The sequence below is a fragment of the Mercenaria mercenaria genome, chromosome 5, assembly GCF_021730395.1.
Source record: "Mercenaria mercenaria strain notata chromosome 5, MADL_Memer_1, whole genome shotgun sequence".
NCBI lineage: Eukaryota > Metazoa > Mollusca > Bivalvia > Venerida > Veneridae > Mercenaria > Mercenaria mercenaria.
The window spans coordinates 7,519,162-7,546,857 of NC_069365.1; the positions used below are offsets into that span (position 1 = coordinate 7,519,162).

General features: G+C 35.3%; 1 protein-coding gene and 1 non-coding gene across 2 annotated transcripts; one reads left to right on the top strand and one right to left on the bottom strand.

Moving 5' to 3' along the window:
* Positions 1-1,091: 1,091 nt before the first annotated feature.
* Trnat-ugu (transfer RNA threonine (anticodon UGU)) lies at positions 1,092-1,164 on the bottom strand. Its single transcript has one exon. It is a non-coding gene; the product is annotated as a tRNA-Thr (tRNA).
* A 10,563-nt stretch (positions 1,165-11,727) lies between these two features.
* On the top strand, positions 11,728-27,419 carry LOC128556851 (heat shock 70 kDa protein 12A-like). Its single transcript, XM_053542593.1, has 5 exons — positions 11,728-11,871; positions 16,288-16,613; positions 16,919-17,137; positions 17,605-17,761; positions 18,890-27,419. The coding sequence occupies exons 2-5, from the start codon at positions 16,290-16,292 to the stop codon at positions 19,939-19,941; spliced, it is 1,752 nt and encodes a 583-aa protein (XP_053398568.1). The 5' UTR covers positions 11,728-11,871; positions 16,288-16,289; the 3' UTR covers positions 19,942-27,419.
* The last annotated feature ends 277 nt before the right edge of the window (positions 27,420-27,696 follow it).

Genomic DNA, 27,696 nt, shown 5'->3' on the forward strand with positions numbered 1-27,696 from the left:
AACCCTTTTGGGGGGCTGATTTTTTATGTCTTGTCTGCCATTCTGTCTATCCCATTTTTGTCTGGTTAATGATTTTGACATTCATGGATGGATTTTTATGCCCTCCAAAAATTTTGGGGTGGGGATACATAATTTTGCCCTTGTCCATATGTGTGTCTGTCCTACCATCTATCCGAATTGTATTGTACATCTATCAAAATGTATTTGACCTGGAGTCATCAAGCTGCACAAGATTGTTATTCAATATTTGAAATTGTGCACCAGGTCTTTTAATTGGGATTTCACACAGCCAGACCAGAGATATGGCCCTTGACTTTGTAAAATAATGCATACAGTGATAGGAGTGGTGAGTACCAGTGTCTACAGTTCAAATAGAATAGCTTTGCATGATTAACAACCATAACAAAACAGTATCTTGCCACAAGACTCAGATCCCTAGTTCAAAGGTGAAGGTCATTCTTAATGGACAAATATTTAAGTTTTTTTTCTTGTCTGGTCTGTAACATTTTTATGCATTGATATATATTCAAATTAACGTGCCACAGTCATTCATGATAACAATATGTCATATGCAAGACACAAATCCATAGCTCAAAGATCAAGGTCACATAAAGAGAACAATTCACTGTAACAAAACAATTAAACATTTGTTTTTAATAGCAGACTTCTTAGATACGTTTGTTAAAGGATGGAAATGTTCCATTTCATTTACTTGGCCCTATAACCAGTAGGGGTCTTGGTATTGCCAGTCAATACATCCTTCACTTAGTCATGTATATCATGTTAAGATAAGTGTTAGACATTGATGATATTCAGAGTCTTTCATATATTACTGTTTCAACATAATCTTTAACTGTTGCTTTATCTAAAAACTAACATTGTTACTTTATTTTTCTAACTTTTGCTGTATCTAAGAACTAACATATTTACCTTATCTTTTTTAACTTCTGTTGTATCTAAAAACCAACATATTTATGTTATTTTTCTAACATGCTGTATCTATAAACTAACGTTATTACTTTATCTTTCTAACTTTTGCTGTATTTAAAAACTAACGTGTTTACATTTTGTCACAGGGTGAGAAAAATGTGCAGTCAGTCCAGGGCTCGAACCCGGGACCTCTCGCTTACAGGGCGAGTGCTCTACCAACTGAGCTAACCGGCTGCCTGGCACATATTCTCCCCTTATGTGACCAAGTCCGTACCGTGACACTTTTCTTTCTTACTTTTGCTGTATCTAAAAACTAACATAGTAACTTTATCTTTCTAACTTTTGCTGTATCTAATTAAAACTAATCTAGTAACTGTATCTTTCTAACTTTAGCTATTTCTAAAAACTAGCATAGTAACTTTATCTTTCTAACTTTTGCTGTATCCAAAAACTAACATAGTAACTTTATCTTTCAAACGTTTGCTATATCTAAAAACTAAGATAGTCACTTTATCTTTCTAACTTTTACTGTTTCTAAATACAAACATAGTAACTTTATCTTGCAAACTTTTGTGTATCTAAAAGCTAAGATAGTACTTTATCTTTCTAACTGCTGTATCTAAAAACCAACATAGTAACATTATCTTTCTTACTTTTGCTGTATCTAAATACTAACATAGTAACTTTATCTTGCAAACTTTTGTGTATCTAAAAGCTAAGATAGTACTTTATCTTTCTAACTGCTGTATCTAAAAACCAACATAGTCAATTTATCTTTCCAACTTTTGCTGTATCTTAAAACTAGCATTGAAACTTTACCTTTATAAATTTTGCTGTTGCTAAAAACTAACATATTTACTTCATTTGAGTACTGACATAGATGCATTATTTTTCTAACTTTCGTTGTATCTAAACACTAACATATTTAATTATCTTTCTAACTCTTGCTGTATCTAAAAACTAACATAGTTTCAGCCATATTTACACTGAGCATGATAAATATTTTTACAATGAAAGTTTCTCCTTACCTGTTACTGTAACTGCACCATAACTTATAACCACCACATTTGTTTAGTAAGTGGTTGGTGTTGTGATCTCATTTCAGGAAGAAAGTATTGCATTCCACCACTCATGTACACATATACAGTTATATGATGTAAAAAACACTAGTTACGTTCACATATTTATTTAAATGAAACTACTGGTTTTCACTTTAGTTCAGTTGTGTTCACATAGTAATGTTGTCAAGTGAGTTGACAAAGTTTATATAAAGTCAACAAAAATATGTTTTATTTAAAGTGACACCTCATAGTCACATGGTCTGTAGATCAGCATGAGCAGAATTTTAATAGGGTTATTAGAATATTAGCTTGATCTAGGATGTTGCGTTTGACTCAAGTGTATTTGCCAGACCTGAATTACCATTTACTGTTTATCATACTGATCAATGTTTATACATGGGATCAAGTTTTGAGCAATTTGATCCTGAATTGTGCTATCAACCTCAACACAGTCCTCTCTGAAAGTTTGTTTGAGAAAAGTTGTAGTTTCCAGGTGCTTCAAGTTAACATTCCCTTTCTATTTTTTTCTGACTGAAATCGGTAGGTTATTTTTTTTCTTCATGTAAACAAAATTATAATATATTTAAATATTGAAAAATGCTGACAGTAACTGTATAAATGCAAACGATGCTTGTATTACTATATGTGTCGGCTGTGTGTCGGCTGTGCTTGGAATTACTGAATAGATATTAAGTTGATTTATGCTGCTCTGTGATACTATATGTGGCCATTTGATATTTTTATTTTTTTATTTGTTATGTTTGCTAGCTATTCAGTCCTGTTCAGTGAGCATGTATTTTTGGTTACTCTACTTAATCAAGATTTGGATTAATGTAGGGTTAATATACCATGCATAAATTTCTGCAGAAGCTCAATGGTTATCTTAAAGCACAAGTCGAAAACATTTGCTTCCTTGTTTGTACACCCCTAAGAAGGTATTTTGTATAGAAGAATGCAAAGGAATACACATAGAAGTCTTTCTAGAGATGATAGTGAAACTGGTGTATATCATTCTTTATTCTTACATGAATACAGTTATTTTCATAGGCCATATTTTTTATAAAATCAGGGGTTACAGATAAAAGAGACATAGTTGCGTCATTTTATGTTTTTTATAATATAACTGGAAGAATTTCTATAACTTGAAGAATAATTCTTGGTATTTTTCAAAGAGATCAGTTCAAAAATTCTTTTTTACAGTAATTCATAGATATGTACAGTAGGGCAACTGTCAGTTTCAGTTTACTTGACTTTAAAGGGACACATCTCCAGGCTATGGTAACAGAATAGTTTCATATGTTGTGGGCAGTATGATGCCAGTATCTATATACCAAAACATAATAAACAGTAATATATGTAGAAATGCTGCCAAATGCATTAATCATGTTTACCCTGATAAATTTCTTACTGTTCCATCATTCAGTTTGGGCAAAACCACTTATTATTTGATGTTAAACCAAGATTTGTAGTCCTGTTTGGCGCCATATAACCTATACTGTGTTGGTGCGCCATAGAACCCAAATAAATAAATAATATTCGAAGGAGTGTTCACTGAAAATTTACTGACTGAGTAGTGACCAGTTCAGAACGCGATCAGTCTGCACAGATGATTATTGATACATTACAGTCATTGCTGTATTGTGATGTTCTTCTGAAGGCATGTCCCTTTAAATTAAAACTGGAGTTATAAATTCCAATTTCATCAGCTGTTTTTAAGGCAGAAACTACTTAAAAACCTATTACAAAAATGTCATATATCAGTTTTATAGAGCATAGTTTATTTCACACACAATAAAATTTTTTATTTTTTTTTCGTGTATTTTGTAATGGTCTGTTTTGTAATTTATGTTACATTTTTGTCTTGTAAATTTAACACCAAAACCCATATTTATTGTTATTGTTGTACATTGTTAATCATGGTTTGTACGGACCAGTTGTTATTTCTTGTTCAGTAAGTTTTGGAATTGATGAAATATTTTCTTATTGCCCTAGTTGAGTTTCTTAGTCTTCACAGCACATAGGGTTACCCGGATATAATATTTCATTTTGTGTTGGTGCAGATCAATGACAGGTAATTTCAGCCTGTTTTTAGCTGACCTGTCACATAGTGACAGGGAGAGCTTTTGTGATCGCCCTTCGTCCGTCGTCTGTCCGTCCATCGTCCGTCCACAATTTCTTGTCTTCACGATAGTGGTTTCATTTATGATTTGAATTTAATCAAACTTGAACATAAACTTGTGTCACCATAAGATCTTGGTTTCTTTTTTGAACTGGCCAGATCCCATAATGGATTCCAGAGTTATGGCCCCTGAAAGGGCCAAAATTAGCTACCGTATTTTCCCGAATAAACGCCCCCGGGGGCGTTACATTTTCCAAAGAGGGAGCGTTCATTTGCGGAAAAAAAATAAAAAATGAAAATTTTTACAAAAATTAAAAACATCGTTCACACTAACTATAAAGTGTTTCTGTGTTGTTTAATCCCCCCCAAAATGTAATTATTTGGCATCCAATTTAATGCAGTGTGTCTTTTATGCATGTAAATACGGTACCTCATGAATTCTTGATACGCTCGTGACATTACACATTATGTCGTGACCCAAACAGCAGCTGTGTACTCCGATAACATTTTCCTTAGTACATGCGGGTAGCTAATAGCGCAATATACAATGTCAATGGTTCGACACGCTGCTTATATGCCTGCTTTTAAATTAAAAGTTATTAAAACTGTCAAAAATGGATTTACTGTTTAATTTTCTAATTGATGATTGGACTTACTGTACATGGACTGTTTAAAAGTGTGTTTAGTTCTTAATACATTGGATACTTATTGTAAATTACTTATTATGTGGACTTAAAAAATTGAGGTAGGTGATTTTTTTTTCGTTCTTGTTGACTTTTTTTTCCCTCCAAAATGGGTGGGGGGCGTTAATTAGAGGGGGGCCTTAATTCGAGAAAATACGGTATTTTGACTTCATTTATGATTTGATTTTAACCAAACTTGCACATAACTTGTATTACCATAAGATCTCGATTCCTTTTTATACGCCCTAAGAGACGTATTATGTTATCGCCTCTGTGTCCGTCTGTCTGTCTGTCTGTTGGTTAGCAATTTCCCTTCCACTCTGTAACTCTTGAACCCCTTGAAGGATTTCAAAGAAACCTGATACAAATGTTCCCCTCGTTGAAATGACGTGCAGAGCACATGTTTCGGATGGCTCACTTCAAGGTCAAGGTCACTCTTAAGGGTCAAAGTCATATGACTTTGTTTTGTGTGTATATTGCTCTGCATTTGCATTGCATTGCAATGCTCTTGTTTTTATTTGGCAGATCTTTCTTTTGTTCACTTTCAATAACTTTTTTTTAATTACTTCCCTTTTATGTTACTATAATTAGCTTATTTAGTAACTTTTTTTATTATTGGATGTAGGGATTTCCTGTGGTACAACATGGATGGTACCTCCAATTTATAGGTGTATTTTGACTTATCTGTACCTTTAAGAAAATTTCAGCTATATATTATGATTTTTTGACCTTCTTGTCCTGGAGTGCAATGATGACAGGTATTCTTTTATTTTTTTCTTTGGATTCTCCGCCATTTTGGAAATATTTGCTCACCGGAAGTCAATGCGCGCAAGGGGAAAAACTCTGCTAAGGGAGGTAAATACAGTTATCGAACTGGGCTATACATCTATTAACATTATATTAACATGGTATGAGCAAAGTACAACATATGTAAAGTGAATTATAATATTTTATAATATAAAGACATTATTTGTCACATGGCACTTGTGTGTGTTTACAATTATACTGATTAACTGATGTAATCAATAGGTGTGATAATCCAATCATACCTTATCAGGACTAATCAGAGGCACGTGTTTGTTACGCCGCATATATTCAAAGACCGGTCCTCTCCGATCAGCGCGGTTTATGTCATGATCCGTATTTTGTCTATAATTAATTTAAAAATCGTAAATTGCTATTTCATAATTCATATTTTATTTTCTTTTTTATTGGTTAAATGAAATATGAAAAAAAAAAAAAAATAATTAAGTTCCAATAATAAACAAATAGCAGGCCCTTTCCGATCATGCTAAGCCCTTTCCGATCAGCACGGTTTATGTCATGACACGTAGTCTGTCTATAATTCATTTAAAATTCGAGTATTGATATATCTTTTATTTTAAATTATTTTCTTTTTTATTTGTTAACAGAAATATGAAGTAATAATTAAATAATTTCCAATAATAAACATATAGCAAGCCCTTTCCGATCATGTTAAGCCCTTTCCGATCAGCGCGGTTTATGTCATGATCCGTATATTGTCCATAATTCATTTAAAAATCGAATATTGATATTTTTTTTATTTTAAATAATTTCCTTTTTCATTTATTAAATGAAATGTGAAGAAATAATAAAATAAGTTCCAATAATAAACATGTGACAGGCCCTTTCCGATCATGTTAAGCCCTTTCCGATCAGCGCGCTTTATGTCATGACTAGTATTTTGTCTATAATTCATTTAAAAATAACAAATTGATAACTTTTTTTTCTTAATTTATTTTCTTTTATTATGTCATAATGAAATATGAAGAAATAATTAAATAAATTCCAATAATAAACATATGGCAGGCCCTTTCCGATCATGTTAAGTCCTTTTTGCGAAAAGGGCCCTTTCCGGTATCTAGTCATAGCGTGGAGATACAATACAGGTCGGTTTACGAATGTACAAACAGAATAAAGCTATGTACTGCAAGCTCTACAGCTTTTTACCAACAGATTGTTGAAAATCGAGCCAAATAAAAAGGAAGAGAAAATCTGTTAGTGATTCAAGGCTGAAAGGCAAGGTAGGCCTAGCTCTAATCAAATGGTGAAGCATGTGGAAGGCAAAGGTGGCAGTAACGTACGGGTTCGTGAGCCATATACACTTTGTAGTGGTTATAGGTATATAAGGCCACTTCCAACAGCCTTCCAACCTTGCTTTTGGGTTAACCCTTTAGCGACGTGGTTAGAGTTTCCGCCTTCAGATCACGAGGTCCGGGGTTCGATCCGCGGTAGAGTCTGTGGTATTTTACTACAATGGCGACGAGGATGTTTGACGGATTCATGCATTTGGATGAGGCTAGAAACTGATAGCAGGTTCAGTTGATGCCTCGGGCTAGAAACTGATAGGAGGTTCAGTTGATGCCTCGGGCTAGAAACTGATAGGCGGTTCAGTTGATGCCTGGTCCTTCAATGTTAGAGAGGAGAGGAGTGTAGTGGTTGTAGGTATATAAGGCCACTTCCAACAGCCTTGCTTTGCCACGTATACGATCTATGGTTATTAATAAAACCCGGCCCACCGGGCCGGTGCCGGACCGGCCCAAACAACGGAAATAGCCGATTCCGATTGTACGGAAACCACCGAAAACTTACGGACGGAAGGCTAATATAATTACGGATGGTTATAGTGTCGTCTTAATCAATGCATTACTAGGAAAGTATTTAATATTGATGAAACGTATGTTCAATGAGGTATTGCACTTCACATAAGCAAATATCTAAAATAACGAGATATTTTAGGTGATTAAATTACATTCAATGTAGCTCGACAATCAACGTGTCATTAAGTTATCACGCTGTCTCGAAAACATCCTATTATTCAAACTACTAAATGGGGTTGTCACATCGGGCCTCATTTAGGGGGCAATGTTAGAGGTAAGCTTTATTTAGTTAACATGGCATATAAACACTAGGTATCCAGTACATACTTACCTGGTCTTATTATCCCCTGCGTCATTCGGAGCTATATCTCAGAACTGGTTTGGAATATTTAGATAAAAATTCACATACATGTTCACCACTATATGGAAATGCGGCAAGTCAATTTCAGTCAGATTAGAGTTATGGCCCTTAGTAGTTTCTAGTTTCAACTATAAAGGTACTATAAAAATTGCAATTTCTGCTTAATAACTGATGCCATATTTGACCAAGAACTATGAAACTTGAATTAAATTTAGACCACCGGCAAATGTAATACTTTCAATGGTTTAAGCAAAAAAGGGACCACTTGTTGGTGATATTTAGACAAATGGGTATTACTGTGCATACTTTAAACAGAAATAGTAATGTATTTAGTAGACAAGTGGTATCAAGACGCAAAAACCAGACCCCGATCTTTTTACATTCTTCCGGTAGTTATTTCACCTCTAAGACATTCCATCCCCTAATTTTTTTATATAAATATTTTAATTTTACCTAGAAGATAACCGTCAACAGCTTAGTTTTACCGAAAACAAATTATATTATAACCAGAATAAATAAAATAATGCTTCCTTTTTACCCTGATATTCTGCGTCATTTCAGAAAGATGAGGCTCGGGAGCTTTTTTCATAATCTAATCGATTAATGTATAAAAATGTCTATCTACTTTCTGTGTATATAAATACGCAAATTATGCATGAATAAACTCTACAATTGTATGTGTACAACAATTCAAATTTGAATAACGTGAATAACATAGTTGGATATAGCCGCTAAATCGTAGTCATTTCAACTTTTTTAGCTTAAAACAAAACCGGATGATATGTATGGAGGGGACCACCAGAGTTACAATATGTTGTAGAAATGAATGAACTGAAGTATAAAATATGAAAGATCGGTGTCATTTCCAAACTTTTACGCAAAATTTAGAACCCGGGTCCCCATAAACATGACCGCTCAATCTGTTTTAAAACAGCGCTATAAAAAACGGTAAATATTTGACATGAATAAACGCGAGGGTAGTGACAGCAATGAACTTTCGCGTTTCAACAATTAACTGCTAACTTCATGTTTTAAATTTTAATCATATTTGCTTGTTCTTTCTTTCATATATTAAACAATACAAGCATATCTTTTAACACAGAATTAAAAAAAATATACGATTGGGTCGAGCTACAAGCTATTTCAACATCGGTATATACAACCATTACCACAATGTTAACTTTCATCCTTTTTAAATGAACATTTTGAACCATTTGTAAACAAACGTGTGCAGTTAAGATTTTAAAATAATTCCAGTTTTGAAACTTCAAATACAACTAACCCTGAGAAAATAGTCTCTTTTCTGATTCACCCAGTCAAAAATTACCCCCCCCCCCCCCACACACACACACCCCCCCCCCCCCCACTCCTTGTCGGGCCGAATGACACAAGGGTTGGAGCCGAGCGATCATACGTTTGGTCACTCTATCCGTGACTAATAATATTCAATGGGGCAGTTGTAAGTTATTGTAGAAAAAGCGTGAAGTGCTCATAATGTAAAAAAATATATATTGACGAAAACGGGCGTAAAACCACAAAACAAAACATAAGTATTCCCGGCTAATTCTGATTTTAAGCTGGTCGAAATATGCACAGTCAAAACGACATGAAGTTAAAAGTGTACGGAAATGAATAAATAATTGTACTTATGCATTATTAGATAACCTTTGATTGTGTTGTGTTTACGCCATTTCTCTAACAAACAGGCGGTCTGCTTACACAACCTGTCGACAAGTAGGCACATGCTCTAAGTAAGAAATTGACAACTTTCTCACTTCATTGAGCGCTGTAGTCGGGCTCAAACTAATATCTTCGGATTCCGGGGAAAATTGTATTTAACGATATATGAAACAGTTGAAACGGGCTCAAACCAAATACGACAGTTTTTTTTAATAATGCAGAAAGCCGTTAAATAAAGGTTGCAAATAAATACTACCGACTAGGTTGAAAAACGCGGAAAAAAAGACTAATGTTTTAACTGTGCTAAAATTTCCTAATTTTCATAGCACCGCAGCGTAGAAATGAACCTGGTAGTTAAGAAATTTTATATTTTTTTTTGTTTAAAAATATTTCAGGAAACGAGCAGTAAAATGTTTAATAAGAAGCATCATTTTTTTCGTTTCGCTTTCAGTTTGTGTGTAACATGCATTCAGGTTTACACGTGTAACCGGAATAAAAATAGGAATGGAATCGGAAAATGACATATAAATTGAAATTTATTTTCCCTTAAAATAAAATACAAACAGTTTTGTTTTTGTTTTGTTTTTTTTGGTAAAAAATTGTTGTACAATAACTGCGCGTGAAAAATGGGGGTAGGGGAAATATAATCTAAAAGTTTATGATAATTTTAGTTTTAAGCCCATCTGATTTTTAGGCTGGTGATATTCGCCAGACTATTATAACCATATATCGAGTTTCCACAAAGTTCAACAGAAGCTGAGACTGACAACACAAAATATAATTTCATGCGCAATTCAAATAGTCCATCACGTTTATCAGTTTTGCCATAGAGTTGTATAGAGATTGTTAAACTTACCTGTTTCAAGATATCTATTTGCACAAATATGTTATAACAGTGTTTTTTCTTTCTAACGGTAAATACTAGATAACATTAGAAAATATTACATAATGATGGTAAATTAATTCGCCTGTATGAATGAAATGTCCGCATGAATGGAACTTTTTCGTAACTCAACACTGTTGACCGCTTCGTTTTAGATTATGACCCTGGTCTATAAGTAGCTGATTAAACAAACGCTGGTCCGAGAAACAATCGTCGATATGAGTTATACTGCGCATTATTCGACGACCTGACATAACATGGGAAATAAGAAATATGAAATATCAATTAGAATGAACTTAAAGTGATACGAGTTATGTCAGGTCTTATATTTAGGGCTTAAGTTTTAAGAATCTATTCTTTCAGATCATTTGCTATAGGTACTATTGAACGTAATCGCTGCGTGGAATTGCCACAGTAACGTGAGAAGAAACAAATGACGACATTATACCTTTTTAGGCTATTTTTATACTAAATTCGTTTTAAATATTCTGACAAATACTGAAAGATTTAAAGTAAAAAGTGCTTAGTGCACGTTCGTACACTAAGGTTCACGCTCGTAAACCCAAGTTCATGGTCGTAAACATAGGTTCACGTCCGTAAACAATGGTTCTCGGCAATCAAATTATCCAATAATTACATTCTTGGTCGAAAAACTAGGATTATCGAATACTAACATAAATTTTCGAACGAACACACAAGATAACTGGCGTAAACTATAGTTTACTCTCTTGAACCCATGTTAACGTCCGATAAACTAGGTTTTGCAAACATCTTTCCCGCACAGTTTTCATTCAGTGTTTTGTGGTAGCCAGCCTTTCTGTACTTTCAGTACTTTGATTTAAAAGAATCTCATGACTTGATCGGCGTCGACGTTAGTGTTGGCGTTGCCTGGTTAAGTTTTATGTTTAGGTCAGCTTTTCTCCTAAACTATCAAAGCTATTGCTTCAAAAGTTGCAACACACGTTCACCATCAAAAACTGACGCTGAACAGCAAGAAACATAACTCCATCCTGCTTTTTGCGAGAATTATGGCCCCTTTTGGACTAAGAAAATATCAGATTTGTTGGTTAAGTTTTGCGTTTAGGTCAACTTTTCTCCTTTCAGTTTACCAAACCATTGAAACTGAAGAACTAAACTCAGATCCTCCGTAAGAAACTGTAAACTTTCTAACATAAAGAGATTTGATAGGTAGCAAGGCTCAATCCATTACTCCCAGTAAGGGTTACAGTGATTTCAAGTCAGGAACACTTATGATACAGCAGTCTATTGCTTAATATGATAAAGCTGCAATAAAAACAATTAAATTCAAAGCTTTCTATAAGATAAAGGTATCCCGGGGTGTCCCGTGGTATCCCTGGGTGTCCCGGGGTGTTTACACCGACCGACAAATTCCTAACAGATATAAATACCGTTCCCCACTCGGTGCCTCTCGGTCTACTTTATTAAAGGTCAAGCTGTCGATAACAAAAAATAATGTATCTAGAAATTAATTAAAAGTACGATTTATTAGCGGATTTAATTTCAGTAACTGAGGTGAGAATATTTTTTTTTAATTAAGTCTTTTGTTAGATATAAAGAAGTAAAATATTACTTCCAGACGTAAAAATACTTTCTTGTTTCGTTTTCGAAAGACAGTTTTGCTTGAAATAGTTTGTCTTTTCTTTCACCCAATGGTCAAGTGCTTGTCACCAGAAGCCTGGAAACAAACATTACGAACGGTAAACAAGAGTGGGAAAGAGGGGCTACATGATCTTTTAAAAGTGACCAATCATATTCTAAGTAGCATTGTTTGACATTTTTCAGTTTTTGTATATTCTACAAGTTAAAGCCACAGGCACGGGTCCAGTGTATATATATATATATATATATTTTTTTTTTTTTTTTTGTTTAATATAATTTTTTCACACAAATATACTTTATATATGTTAGTCAAATGAAAAAAAAAACGATGACAAAAAATCCGGTCAGTGTCATTTACATTGAAAAGGTGTACTACGCGAGCGTAGCACTATGGGAAGCTACTCGGCAAACTTGTGGAACATTTCAAAATCGGAGTTTATACACTTGCAGCCGCTACCTGCACGATCGCACCTTTGAAACATTTAAAGCCTTCCATAAATGCTAAACTGACCCCATAAATTGCTTTGAAAAACACAGTACAAGTCTCTACGAGCGATATATTTCAGTAATCCCCGGTGATTTCATTCCGGATAGCGGACGTGTTCCTGGTTTTTATCACTTCGTTTGGCAGCTGAAATCGCCGGGGATATTTGAAATATTTCGCTCCTAGAGACTTGTTCTGTGTATTTCAAAGCAATTTATGGGGTCAGTTTAGTATTTATGGACGGCTTTAAATGTTTCAAAGGTGCAATCATGCAGGTAGCGACTGCAAGTGTATAAACTCCGACTTTGAAATGTTCCACAAGTTTGCCGAGTAGCTTCCCATAGCACAGGAGCCTGAAATTCTATCTATAATGCTCCAAAATGGCTAAATATAAAAATGACCCCTCCTATATATATATATAAAAGAATAGGAGGGGTCATTTTTATATTTAGCCATTTTGGAGCATTATAGATAGAATTTCAGGCTCCTGTGCCCATAGCGTTACGCTCGCATAGTTCACATTTTCAATTTAAATGACACTATGGCCGGATTTTTTGTCATCGATTTCTTTTTCATTTGACTAACATATATAAAGTATATTTGTGTGAAAAAGTTATATTAAAAAAAGATATATATACAGTGGACCCGTGCCTGTGGTTAAAGCATAGCAAAAGTTCCTTCTAGGGCATTTAAGGAAGTGGCTATTCCTACGGTCCCGTAAGAATAGCCTCCATTTCGGAAACCTAGGTACAATGTATCTTATTAGCGACTTTAACAGCCGAGTGGGTATTAAAAACGATTTTATTATTTGTGATCGTATAAGCCAGTCTATTGATAATGATACTTATGTTCCTGACACGTATATGGTACGGGCCTCCTTAGATAAAACCTGTAATAATTTTGGAGTGAAATTAATAGATCTATGTCGCTTTAGTAATCGCAGATTAGGTAATGATTTTAACGTTGGTAACTATACATGTTACACATAACGGGGCGTCAGTTATTGGTTATCTCATCTGCAATGAAAGACATTTTTCAGATATAAGTTAATTCAATATACAATCTGTAAACGAATGGAGTGATCATGCTCCCGTTAGTTTTTCATTGTATTCCAATTATTGTATACCTGTTTTACCTGATAGTACTGGACTTCAATACAAATGGAATGAAACCTAAAAAGGACAATTTTCGAACCAGTCTGATCGCTAAACTACTATAGCTAATATTGAATCGAATTACTTTTGACATTGACATGAGCGACCGATTATCAGTAAATAAAGGTTGCAGACCCACTGTTTTCTAAAGCATTCACGACAAAAAAGCAGGTCTCGTTTTTGGATCGTAATTATTCAAATGATGCAGACTGGTTCGACGCTGATTGTAGATCAGCAAAACACACTTATTTAAATCACGGTGGGGAAACCAAGAATGCAACGTCATCAAAACCCAGCGCAAATGAGCTGACCACACACAGATTTACGTCGATTCAGGTCAGAAAAGTCTTGTAACTTTTTTATTACCGCAGTTTTCGACTCGAGATAAAGAGCACCGTACCCGGCCTGGAGTATACTATTCTGAGGTAGTGTTCCATGTTGAACGTTTAGCTTGGTTATTGCTCGAAAACGCGAACAGTTGGCAAAGAGGGTATGAGCTGTACCACACTTTTGTCTAAGAAAGTGAGTTTTGATCGTATTTTCGTAAATTGAGGACAGATTTGACGCTCATTTAGTATCAGTGACGAGCATAATAGTCAATCATTGTTTTATTCTGCTATTTTCAAGGATATCTGACGATATTTTATTCAAAACAAACAACATTATTAAAATTAAAAAATTCGATCCTAACGTGCAGAACTACCTTAAGTGCATTTAATAGCTAGTAGAGAAAATTTTTGTAAATATAAAAAAGAGTATAAAGAGTTGGTTCGGAAGAAAAAGAAAACTTATTTAAAACGCAAATATGCTGAAATTGAGAGATTAAGATTTTGTAAACCCAAACAATTTTGAGCTATTTTAAGAAAAAGAAATCTGGTGTGCCCCAAAATGACATATCTGTTGACGAATTTATGAAATATTTTGAAAATTTGTCAAATAGTATATTTCAGTCTCACATCTTTGTGATATTTTCAATGCAATATTAGAATCTGTTTTTTTCCAGAGAAATGGACCGAGGGTATAATTGTGTCGGTATTTAAAAAAGGTGATCCCAAACTTGCAAGTAATTATAGGGGGATAATTCAAAAGAATTGAAACTTTTTGTGATAAATATACAGTTATTTCTGATAGCCAGTTTGGTTTCAGAAAGGGTAAATCGACCGTGGACGCAATTTTTATTTTACAGTCTGTAATACAACATTACATCAATAACAATAAACGTTTGTATGTTAGATTTATTGATCTTAAGTCATGTTTTGACAGCATATGTAGAATTTCATTATGGCTAAAAAAGTATAAATGCGGTATCCAAGGTAGAATGTTACGAATTATAAGGGATAGGTATGATAAAGTAAAATCATGTGTTAGATAGTTGCACCACATATTCTGATTATTTCCAATATGCAGTAGGCTTGAGACAATTCGAATTTTTGATATCAAAAAATAGACAGCATTTCTTGATATCAAAAAATGAATTCCTGATATCAAAAAATCGATTTTTTTATTTCTTGATATCACAAGTTCGATTTCTTGATATCAAGAAACATTTCTTGATATCAAAAAAATAATTCTTGATATCAAGAAATTGAATTTTTGATATCAAGAAATCATTTCTTGATATCAAAAAATGCCTAGAAAATAGTAAAACGGCGCCCAATAGCTTTCTATTGTATATTACATCAGGTTTCTGGGTCAGCTGCTCAGTCAAGTGTAACTTACCAAATTAAAGAGTTCCTTCTTAAGAGAAGGAACAATAAGGCCTAAAAATCTTTGTTTCCGGTAACATGCTAAAAAGAATTAGGGTAGGTAGGTCGGAAATTCTTCTTTTTTTTTTTTTTTTTTTTTGATTAAGGGAGAAAGGGAGACTTTTTGGAAATTATTTTTGTGTCAAAAATGAATACAAATAAGGGGGTTATGCCTTTAGAGCATCAGTAAGTTGATTTCTAACATCACTGATCATGTTTAAAGCATAAAATGTGCAATTTTGCAACTTTTTGTCAGAAAGTTAAAAAAAATATTCTCCAAGGTCATAAAAACATTTAGGATCGGGCCAAAAATTTACTAATCTACTGAATGATGATAAACAAATTTGCAATGTGGACCTAAACAAAAATTTGAGTCAATTTTAAGGACACCATGTCCGGTTCTAGGGCCAGGGCCGAGGGGCTCGTGCCCTCCCCCCCCCCCCCCCCCACCCCACGACTTAAACTGATCAAAGATACAAAAGGAATAGTTTTTTCTCAAAATTTAGACCCAGAAACGCACCAGAGGCCTTTATTGCATACCTGAATTTCAAAAAATTTAACTAAATTGACTGAGGGGACCTCCCCGCCATCCCCCAATCAAGAGGAGAGTAACCCCTCCATTGCCTCAAAAATTAACCTAAAATGTATTTCAAAAATATCTAGTGGGGGGATATGACATCAGATGAGTTAAAAATACTTCCAGTGAAAAACACAAACTATAGTGTAAATGATTAGCTTTTAAAGCGTCGAACAAATCCATTAGCTGGCAAAGATCTGATTAACCGCTTTAAACACGGACAGGAACAGCAAGATATATTACATAAATGCGTATCGTTTATTTATGTGTTTTAGGACGAATTGTCCCTTAAACTTTGAAAGCCATATTAAAATGTCACCAGAGTTCTTCTCTATGAAGCATTTAACAGTCGTTGTTGCTTTTTTCCAGGAATGGATTCCTCGGCTATAAACAAGAAGAAGGAGAAGATGATGGTGGCAGCCATAGATTTTGGTACAACTTTCAGCGGTTATGCCTCTTCCTTTAAAGATGAATATAACAAGGACCCCACTAAAATTTTAGTGCATACGTGGAATGCAGGATCAATGTCACTGATTTCTCTTAAAGCACCTACAGCGGTCCTTTTCGACGAGAGGCAGCAATTTCATAGTTTTGGGTATGATGCTGAAAATGAGTATAAAGAACTTGCTGCGGATAAAGAACACCATAACTGGTATTTCTTCAAACAATTCAAAATGAGACTCTATGAAAAGAAGGTAAAACTTTTACTGTAGAGATATATTTTATTTTATAAGAACACTGCTAACAAGAAAAAAAAAATCGTTTCTCCATTTGAAATTGTTCTTAGATTGAGAACATCATTATTTAATTAACTTCAAGATAGAAAAGTTTGATAGATGTACTTGAGCTTGCAGTCTGACTTTTTATAATGAAATAATGTTATAACATGAAGTTTAAAAAACACAATGATTATATATAAGATGTATGATGCTTGGCTTTGATATAAATGTTTTTTTTAAAGTCTTAAAAAAAGTCTCGTTATTTTTATGTTATACCATAGAAGATATCTCGAGAAATGGAATTAGAAGACAGCACCCACAAGAAAATGAAGGCGAAGAAAGTGTTTGGCGCTGTGATTAAATACTTGAAAGATCATCTGTTGGAAAAGCTCGAGTCCAGTGGAACAAAAGTAGAAAATAACGACATACACTGGGTGTTAACAGTGCCTGCAATATGGCCGGATTCGGCGAAACAGTTTATGAGAGAAGCAGCTTATGAGGTAACATATTTCAAATGAATTAATGCAATTATTACATGTTTGATTTATTAACCCGCATCACAGAAAAACCTTCTGTTTAACCGTCTTTGCGTCATGTATTAATTTTATAAAATTTAAATTTTACGAAATGCTGTGATTTTTTTGACTATGCTAATAAGAGGATGTATATCACTAAGTCTTGGTGAAATTTTATTCACTAAAATCTTAAAAGGTTTGTGTCTTTGATATCATGTTTAGAAAGAATATAAACCTATTCAGTTTTGAAAAGGCTTTGAACATATAAAATGAAGAAGATCATATAGCTTAATACTATACTGCTAGTCAATAAATGGAATTCAATTAATCATAAATAAATTATGGCAAAATCTGGTCAGGAAAAGCATTTTTGGACCAGTATCTGAAAGCATTAGTGTGATTTCCATAACATCGGTAGACATTTAACCTGTTAGCGTGTACCCATTATTTAGGCTAAGATTGATGGAGGTCAGTTGTCCATAGCGCTTGAACCAGAAGCCGCATCGCTTTACTGTCAAACAATTCCTACCGACATGATTATTGGGTCGGATGGAGCGAAATTTCAAGTGGCCAGCCCTGGAACTAAATACATGGTTATTGACTTAGGGGGTATGTACTGTTTTATGTACTAATATTGTATATATCGTGTTATCTAGCTTCCGTAGGTGTTATGTCTTTCCATTTCATGGGACATGTACTGTTTAAAATACCTTAAAATATGTTTGCTAATCAAAATACAGATAATCTGATCATATGTAGATTCTTTATCTTAAGACCATTTTTAACTGTCCTTCTGTCCACCCTCTCATTTGCCCACTCACCCATCTACTTAGTCACAGTCAGTTGGCAGGAATCGCCTCTTATGACCTTATACAACATTCTTACTGCTCTAGTCCTACATGTATATAATAATTTCAGATGAGTATTTATCGATAGTCTCCTGTAACTCTTAGAGAGTGGCCATTTACATTTTTCAATTTGTGATGTATGTTTTTTTTAATTGTTTTTTTTTTTTTGGCGTGTAAACGGATGTGACTAAAATAAAATGTAAAACTACTGTTTTTGCCTTCGCCACCTGTGCGTCCGTCCACATGTTACTTGTTTGTTTGTTTTTTGTCTTATAAAATCTGACCGGATTTCAATGAAACTTAAAGGAGTTTAGTATATATTATCGGCACGTACTACTTCGCCTGTACTATCGTTAGGATCGAATGAAACATCATTGTAACATATTTTACGGTTAATCCATTGCCATGGCCCTTTGATGATTTTTTATAAAGTTCATTTAAATATTCTTGTGTATGCTTCATCTCCCGTCCAGATTCTAATGAAACTTTGCGCCAGTTATTAGTACAATGCCTAGTTCTGCATATCTTTAGTACGTCCCGCAAAATAAAGAGTAATTATACTGTACTATAACCGTGATCTACTACTTGTTTTCGATGAATAAATCCACATTTATCCATTGATGATACCAATACTTATTTTAGAATTCTTCGAGACTTTACGATTTCAGGACACCAACTAGTCTCTTCCTATGCGCGCGTTATATTTCCAGTAAAATGTTAGATCCCTGACAGCTTTTTTAATACATGAAAAATTTGTCAATATCAATAACTGAATATCGTTTTCAGTGAAATGTTTATTAGAAAGAAAAGATACATCAAATCTATAAAACTTTTTGAACCAAGAACAGTTCAGGAGACGTTTTAATACCTATGATACTGTATATTTTAGGTGGAACAGCCGATATTACAGTACATGAGAAGCAAGTAGATGGTGGTCTGAAAGAAGTACATAAAGCAAGCGGAGGCGCATGGGGAGGAACTAAAGTTGATGAAGAGTTCAAGCAACTGTTAATACGCATCATCGGTGCCCCGGTCTATCAAACATTTTGCGACGAAAATACCGAAGATATGCTAGATTTACAGCGTGAACTGGAAACAAAAAAGAGATCGCCTTTATCAAAAACTGCCAGAAAGGTTACAATCAAAGTCCCTGTAAAAATCGCTGAGACCTATAAAAAGGAGACGGGAGAAGACATAAAAGAGGCTATAGAAGGATGTCCGAGATACAACGGTAAAATGACATGGGACAATGATAAATTGAGGATGGATGTGGCTGTCTATAAAAATCTGTTTCAAGGCTGTTGTGACAAAATAATAAATCATATAAAAGACTTAATGAAAAAGCCTGGTGTTAAAGGAACAAATATCTTTCTGCTGGTTGGTGGATTTTCAGAGTCTGATCTGGTATCCAACGCTATAAAGACGGCGTTCCCAGATGTCAAAGTTATTTCGCCACGAGAAGCTGGCCTTGCTGTTGTGAAGGGTGCTGTGATATTCGGTCATACACCGGTAACGATCACCTCGCGTGTGTCTAAATACACATACGGTATTAACATATCGCCACCCTTTGATCCCCACATTCATCCGGATGATCACCGTGTGTCTGTTGGTGGCATTGATCGTTGCAGAGATATATTCAAGAAGTACATCCACGAAGGAGAGACGATACCTGTGGGTGAAGCTCGAACCGGGAAGCACGTAACACTAAAGTCTAACCAGAGGGAAATGCTTTTAAAAGTTTTTGCTTCTACAAAACGAGATCCAGTGTTTGTCGACGAGGAGGATACGGAGTGCCTCGGCAATGTTGTTGTAAAGCTTCCTGACAGCACCGACAAGATAAGAGTCGAAGTCAAAATGATGTTTGGAGAAACAGAACTCAAAGTTGAAGCTAAAGAGTTGCTTGAAAATTCTACATTCGAGTCTTATTTCGACTTCCTTTAAAACGAATGAAATAGTTTCTGTTTCTTTTGAGCTGAACATGGCAATAACAACTGAAATATGTTAACGTTTCGTACAATATCACAAGGAACACGTTGATTTTATCCATGTGAGAAGAGTTAAACATGATCTAAATTCACGGATGAAGAATAAAGGCTGAATATACAAGGCTACATATCATTTATTTAATTTAGTTTAAAATGATAAAACTGGTATTTTATTTCTTAAATTAACAAATCTTATTATCACCTTCATTCCTTCAAAGTGACTTGCTCATATCAGTTTGTCTGTCCGTTTTGCTTTTGTTTCTGATCAACAACTATACAACACTTGGGTCAGTATTTGTCAAACTTCAGTGAAGCATTACTTATGACCAGTAGTTGGCCTGTTATGCTTTGGGATCAAAAGTCAAGGACAAAGTGATCTTGAGGAGAGTGATTCAACTCAAGTAATTAAACTCCATAGCATTATTGTTGTGTCACTAAATTACTTAAATTACCTAAATGACCCTTTATTGCTTTGGGTGTCAGTAGATCAGACGTCAAGGTCACAGTAACGGTTTGGTCTACAGAAGTCAAACTTCATAGGATGATTGTTAGTGGTCATTAGATGACATCTGATGTTCGGAGTCGGTAGGTCAAAATACAAGGTTACATTGACTGGGAGAAAAAAACAACAAAAGTTAACGGTCATTAACTGGATAAAACTTGGGCCTACGGTGATAAAACCCCATTATGGGATGATTGCCTATGTGCAGTTTGGAGCTACTGCTGTTGAACTTTACAAGATATACATATGATCAGTAGATACAACCCTAAATTTTTGGTGTTCAGTAGGTCTGCTGCCGAGGGCACAGAGGCCTTGAGACTAAAATGACTAGTAAATATTTGATTTTATGGTCGTCGAACAGTTGACGACACAATGTTTTTGGTGTAATTAGGTCAAAGGTCAATGTTACAGCATATTTCACTCTTAAAGGTACGCACATAGTTACAACCAAGAGGCCTTGTGGATGACATATGTGTTTTACAAACATCTCTTGTTATTTGTTGATATGCATACATTCACAATGTCCACTACACTCCATCACACTGTTCCTACTAAAGGGCATGTGACAGGTAAAAACGGTCAAATTCATGTTTCAGTGTTATCTAACTTGAGTGTCGTACAAAAAAAATCTGTTTTTGATTTTCACTGTGTGACTGATGCATGTTTTTAGCCCACCATCATCAGATGGTGGGCTATTCAAATCACTCTGCGTCCGTGGTCTGTCGTCCTTCGTCATTCGGTTAACAATTTCTTGTTATCGCATCTCCTCAAAAACTACTGGGGGGATTTTGACCAAACTTTGTCAGAATGATGTATTGATTCCCTCGTTGTGTCCGTCTGAAAATCAGACTGATTCAACAATTTTTGAGTGAGTTATGGCCCTTCGTTTATTTTTATAATTTACATAGATTTATATAGGGAAAAACTTTGAAAATCTTCTTGTCCAAAACCACAGGGCCTAGGGCTTTGATATTTGGTATGTAGCATCATCTAGTGGTCCGCTACCAAGGGTGTCCAAATTATTTCCATAGGGTCAAATATGGCCCCGCTCTTGGGGGTCACATGGTTTATATTGACTTGTATAGGGAAAACCTTTGAAAATCTTCTTGTCCAAAAGCCACTGGGCCTAGGGCTTTGATATTTTGTATGTGACATCATCTAGTGGTCCTCTACTAAGGTCGTTCAAATTATTCCCCTAGGGTCAAATATGGCCTCGCCCTAGGGGTCATTTGGTGTACATAGACGTATATAGGGAAAAACTTCGAAAATGTTCTTGTCCAAAACCACAAAGCCTAGGGCTTTGATATTAGTGTAATGAAACGTCCATTCGTAAAATATCAATAACATATGATTTTATGTTTTTAGCTCACCGTCAGGTAGAGCTTTTTTGATCGCATTTTGTTCATTGTCCGTCCATCCGTCGTCCGTTCACAATTTCTTGTGAACACGATAGAGACCACATTTTGCAATTAATTTTAATCAAACTTGCACACACCTTAAATTGGCATAATATCTGGGTTCTTTTCGAAAACTGGCCAGATCCCGTTATGAGTTCCATAGTTATGGCCCTTTAAAGGGCCGAACTTTGCTAGTTTGGGATTGAGAACACGATAGAGACCAAATTTTGCAATCAGTTGCACACAACTTGTATTGGCATAATATCTGAGTTCCTTTCGAAAACTGGTCATATTCCGATATGGATTCCATAGGTATGGCCCCATAAAGGGCCAAAATTTGCTATTCTTGGCATGTGACAGAGACCACTTTTTATAATCAACTTTAATCAAACTTGCATACAACTTGTACTGGCATAATATCTCGGTTCCTTTTGAAACCTGGCCAAATCCCCATCACGGGTTCCAGAGTAATGGCCCCTTAAAGGGCCAAAATTTGCTGTTTTGGCATTTGCAGCCATATAGAGACTTCATTTATGCTTTGATTTGATACAAACTTGCAAACTATCTTTAACAACAGTAACTCTTGAATTCCATGATGAACCTGTTGGATCCATTCATAGGTTCCTGAGTTACGGCCCCTGACTGTCCCCTGAAAGAGCCAAAATTTGTTAATTTTCACCTTGTGAATACGATAGAAGTGACATTTTATATTTGAGTTTAACCAAACTTACACATAACTTCCTAATAAGTTCTCGGTTCCTATCGAAAACCAGCTAAATTACATCATGAGTTCTAGAGTTACTGTCCCTGAAAGGGGCATAATGTTTCTATTTTGATCATTTTAGCCATATAGAGGTTTCATTTATACTTTGATTTGATACAATAACTTACATAGAATGATTATCTTGATGATCTCTAGGCCTGGATCGAAACTGGGTTATGTCGGGTTTAAAACTGATATCAGGTCAAATCAAAGAGGAAGCTTGTTAACAATCTAGAGGCCACATTTATGAATCTATCTTCATGAAACTTGGTCAGAATGTTTATCTTGATGGTTTCTATGCCATCATATGGGGTCCAAAACTAGGTCATCCGGTCAAATCAAAGGAAAAGCTTGTTAACAATCTTGTTCATTTGATGTGCTTGAAACTTGGTCATAATGTTTGTCTGCATGAAATATCGTATGAATTTTTAGGCCAAGTTCAAAACTGGATCATATGGGATCAAAAACTAGGTCACTTGGTCAAATCAAAGTAAAAAACAGTCTTGATGCCACATTTATGACCCTCTCTTCATGAATTTTTATCTTGGTCATGTGGGGTCAAAAACTAGGTCACCTGGTCAATCAAAGAATAAGCTTGTTTACACCCTAAGGGTCACATTTTTTATTCTATCTTCATAAAATGTGATCAGAATATTTGTTATCAAGAAGTCTTGGATGTTTTCAAGTCTGGGTAATGTTGGATCAAAAACTAGGTCACTAGGTCAAATTATAGGAAAAGATTGTATACACTCTAGAGGCCACTTTTTGCTCCAATCTTCCCGAAACTTTGTCAGAATGTTTGTTTTTAAGAAGTCTTGCAAAAGTTCGAATGTGGGATAAAAAGCTAGGTCACTAGGTCAAATCAAAGAAAATGCTTGTTTACACTCTAGAGGCCATGATTTTTTATCCGATCTTAATGAAAGTTGGTCAGAATATTTGTCTCCATGAAATCACTAGGTAAAGCAAGTTTACACAGTTATGGTGTGTTACTCAGGTGAGCGACCTAAAGCCATCTTGGCCCTCTTGTTATATAACTTTGACATATATCGTTGATTTACAGAAAAATGACTAGAAATCAGTGCCATACTAGATTTTATTTTAAAAACATAAAAGTAATAATTGCCAGTAACGCAAGTGATGAATGAGAAATCAGAAACGATGTTGAATAGGATTTACTTAAAGCTAGAATCACACTGTCCTGAATTGGCTTGCGGATGAGTTCCGAATTCCCATCCCCGGATTGCTACGAATGTGCTCGTATCTCCTACTTTTTGACCAAGGTGACTGTCTTCCGGACTATTACAATCTTTTAAAATCTATTACAATCTTTTCAGAACTGTTCCGGATTTACTAAGGATTCCTTACGGATATATTATCCGTGGCAAAATTTTGATCATGTTCAAAACTTTGCACCCTTGCCCCCGGGTGCCTCCGATTTCTGAACGGATACACCGGATGACTTACGAATGAGTTAGGAGTTATACGGATGCGTTACTGATGCTATCTGGAACCCATCCGCAAGCCCATCCGAGGCAGTGTGAATCTAGCTTGATAAAAATGCGCTTATATTCTTACACGACCCGTCTTATTGAACAACACTTTCACTGTCTGTACGTTACAGTTATGACGTCATAGCGTCAAACGTGAAATAGCAGTGCGCTGGTAAAAACACCGCACAAAACAGGAAAATAAATTATGAATATCTTCAAAGATACAGATAGTTATATAATCCTTGATAACGTGTCAGATCTCATACAATTATTTGCTCTAGAAAAAAATCGTTGTTTGGAACTCCAAAGAGTGATTTTATTTATGATAAATCACTGTCTTGAGTATATTTAAGAAATACTATGTTGCAGAAACATGTTTAACATATCTAAACAATACGATGAGGTTATGCGCTTGCGGAATAATTGACCGATTAGTATTGTTTCGATATGTTAAAACATGGTTCTGCTATATATCATTTCAATTCTAATATATATTTTATGTAAACAAGTAGATGAAATATAGCACTATTTCATGGCGCATGTATGTCGCCATATGGTAGGTCGACGTGACGTCAATGCTTTTAAAATAGTTAACTTATGAGTGCATAGACGTCTAGTGACTTATTAAACGTGCCTAATAATAGATACAGTATCATTTCGGTTCTTAAACGTCTTTAGCCCACCGTCATCAGATGGTGGGCTATTCAAATCACTCTGCGTCCGTGGTCCTTTCGTCCCTCCGTCCGTCCGTCCTTCCGTTAACAATTTCTCGTTATCGCATCTCCTCAGAAACTACTGGGGGATTTTAACCAAACTTTGTCAGAATGATGTATTTGTACCCTAGATGTGTCCCCATGAAAATCAGACTGGTTCAACAATTTTTGGGTGAGTTATGGCCCTTTGTTTATTTTTATAATTTACATTTTGTTTTTGTTCGGGTTTAACGTCTTTTTCAACAATTTTTCAGTCATATAAACGACGGTGTCTACTTGTAGCAGTGAGCACAATGCCCAACTTTATAGTTCTGCCTCACTGGAATATCACGCCGTAGACACGTGACATGATACCCCACCCAGTCACATTATACTGACACAGGGTTGACCAGTCCTAGCACTACCCTCTTAATGCTGAGCGCCAAGCGAGGAAGCTACTAGTACCATTTTTACGTCTTTGGTATGACGCGGCTGGGGATCGAACCCACGACCTCCCTCACTCGAAGCGGACGCTCTACCACTAGGCTACCGAGGCGGTTAAAAATAATTAACATAGATTTATATAGGGAAAAACCTTGTAAATCTTCTTGTCCAAAACCACAGGGCCTATGGCTTTGGCATTTGGTATGTAGCGTCATCTAGTGGTCCTCTACCAAGATTGTTCAAATTATTTCCCTGGGGTCAAATATGGCCCCGCCCCGGGGGTCACAAGGTTTATATAGACTTATATAGGGAGAAAAATGAAAAACCTCTTGTCCGAAATCACAGGGCCTAGGGCTTTGATATTTTGTATGTGAGATCATCTTGTGGTCCTCTACTAAGATTGTTCAATTTATTCCCCTAGGGTCAAATATGGCCCTGCCCTAGGGATCACATGGTTTACGTAGACTAATATAGGGAAAAACTTTGAAAATCTTCTTGTCCAAACCACTAAGCCCAGGGCTTTGATATTTGTAATGTAGCATCATCTAGTGGTTCTCTACCAAGTTTGTTCAAATTATCCCCCTAGGGTCAAATATGGCCCGCCCAAGGGGTCACATGGTTCATAAAGACTTATATAGGGAAAAACTTTTAAAATTTTCTTGTCCATAACCTACAACATTCAAATTTGGACTACATGTATAGTTTTGAGTGGCAAAATGAACCTTGACTTGATCTTGACCTAGTGACCTACTTTCACATTTCTGTAGCTACAGCCTTCAAATTTAGACCACATGCATAGGTTTGTGTACCGAAACAAACTGACCTTGACATTGACCTAGTGACCTACTTTCACACTTTCACATTTTTGAAGGTACTGGCTTCAAATTTGAACCACATGCATAGTTTTGCGTTCCGAAATTAAATTTGACCTTGATTTTGACCTAGTGACCTACTTCCACATTTCTCAAGCTACAGCCTTCAAATTTGAATCACATGCATAGTTTTATATACCAAAATGAACTTTGACCTTAAAATTGACCTAATGACCTACTTTCACATTTCTGAAGCTACAGGCTTCAAATTTGGACCACATGCATAGCTTTGTGTTCTGAATTGAAATTTGACATTGATTTTTACCTGGTACCTACTTTCACATTTCTCAAGCTACAGTCTTCATATTTGAAGCACATGCATAGTTTTGTGTACCAAAATGAACTTTGACCTTGAAATTGATCTAGTGACCTACTTTCACATTTCTGAAGCTACAGCTTTAAAATTTGGACCACATGCATGGACCACATGCAGTGTTGTTTACCGAAATGAAATTTGACCTTGAGCTAGTCTTGAAATTTGGAACATTCATAAATGGCTCATTGGTGGGCCATAAGATCACTCTGTGATCTCTTGTTTATATAAAGTTATAGCGCTCTACTATGGCATGGCACGCCATATCTGCCTTCTACTTATAATGCACATCACCATCTGACTTTTCTGTTGCACATCACCAACTGTCTCATAGTAAATGCACAACACGAAATATGAAATGCACATCACCAGCTGAATTATCTACTACACGGAATGGGAAATTACGAAATGTGAAACACACATCACGAAATGACATGACTACATCACCATTTAAAAAGTATAAGTAGAAGGCAGCTATGGCGTGCCATACTATTCCTCGGATCCAAATATACCGTGATGTCAAATTTCCTTGTTTTAACGGAAATGTGTGTGGAGTTTTCACATTAAAATTAAGAAATAATATAAATGAAAATCGTGATACACGAAAAGGAAGTTATACGTCCAAGTGTGTTTTATCAGAATCAATGTGGTTGAAGCTTAATCAATAAAATATATATGCAAGTCAGATCTAGTATATTAGGTGGGTGGGATATGATAATGCTGATATATATATTGATAGAGCTTCAAGTGCATATTGAGCAAGCATATCAAAATATTTTATTTACACAACAAAACACCTGTGATTATTTTATTAAATGCAGTTATGCTTCTGCTAAGCCTTGATTAAACATGCATGATACTATTTGTAATTTAAATATATTAATTTAGACACGTTTTCTTATTTGTTGTTAATTGTTTAATGGTTAACCATTTGATTTCAATAAATAATATGTTGTATGTTTTCAATGCATTGGTGTAGTGTTTTAAAAATCAGGTGAGTAAAGCAATAAACACAATTGAAGCGATCTGTCGGACCACAGATATGATGAAAATCTGAAAGAAGTATTCTTAGCTAATTTTAACCTTTACCCTGCTAAACTTCCTGAAATGAATTGGTCCATCATTCAAATTGAACAGTACAACTTGTTTATCAAAGGGATGTTCACTGAAAATTTACTGACTGAATAGCGAACAGTGCAGATCATGACGTACAGGTTAATCTTGGTCTGCACTGGTCC

Bases quoted from the DNA above. Each gene is read 5' to 3' on its own strand.
- LOC128556851 (XM_053542593.1), top strand. From the start codon at position 16,290: ATGGATTCCTCGGCTATAAACAAGAAGAAGGAGAAGATGATGGTGGCA. The intron at 17,138-17,604 runs GTAACATATTTC...CCCATTATTTAG, and splicing joins TGAGAGAAGCAGCTTATGAG to GCTAAGATTGATGGAGGTCA. The intron at 17,762-18,889 runs GTATGTACTGTT...TGTATATTTTAG, and splicing joins CATGGTTATTGACTTAGGGG to GTGGAACAGCCGATATTACA.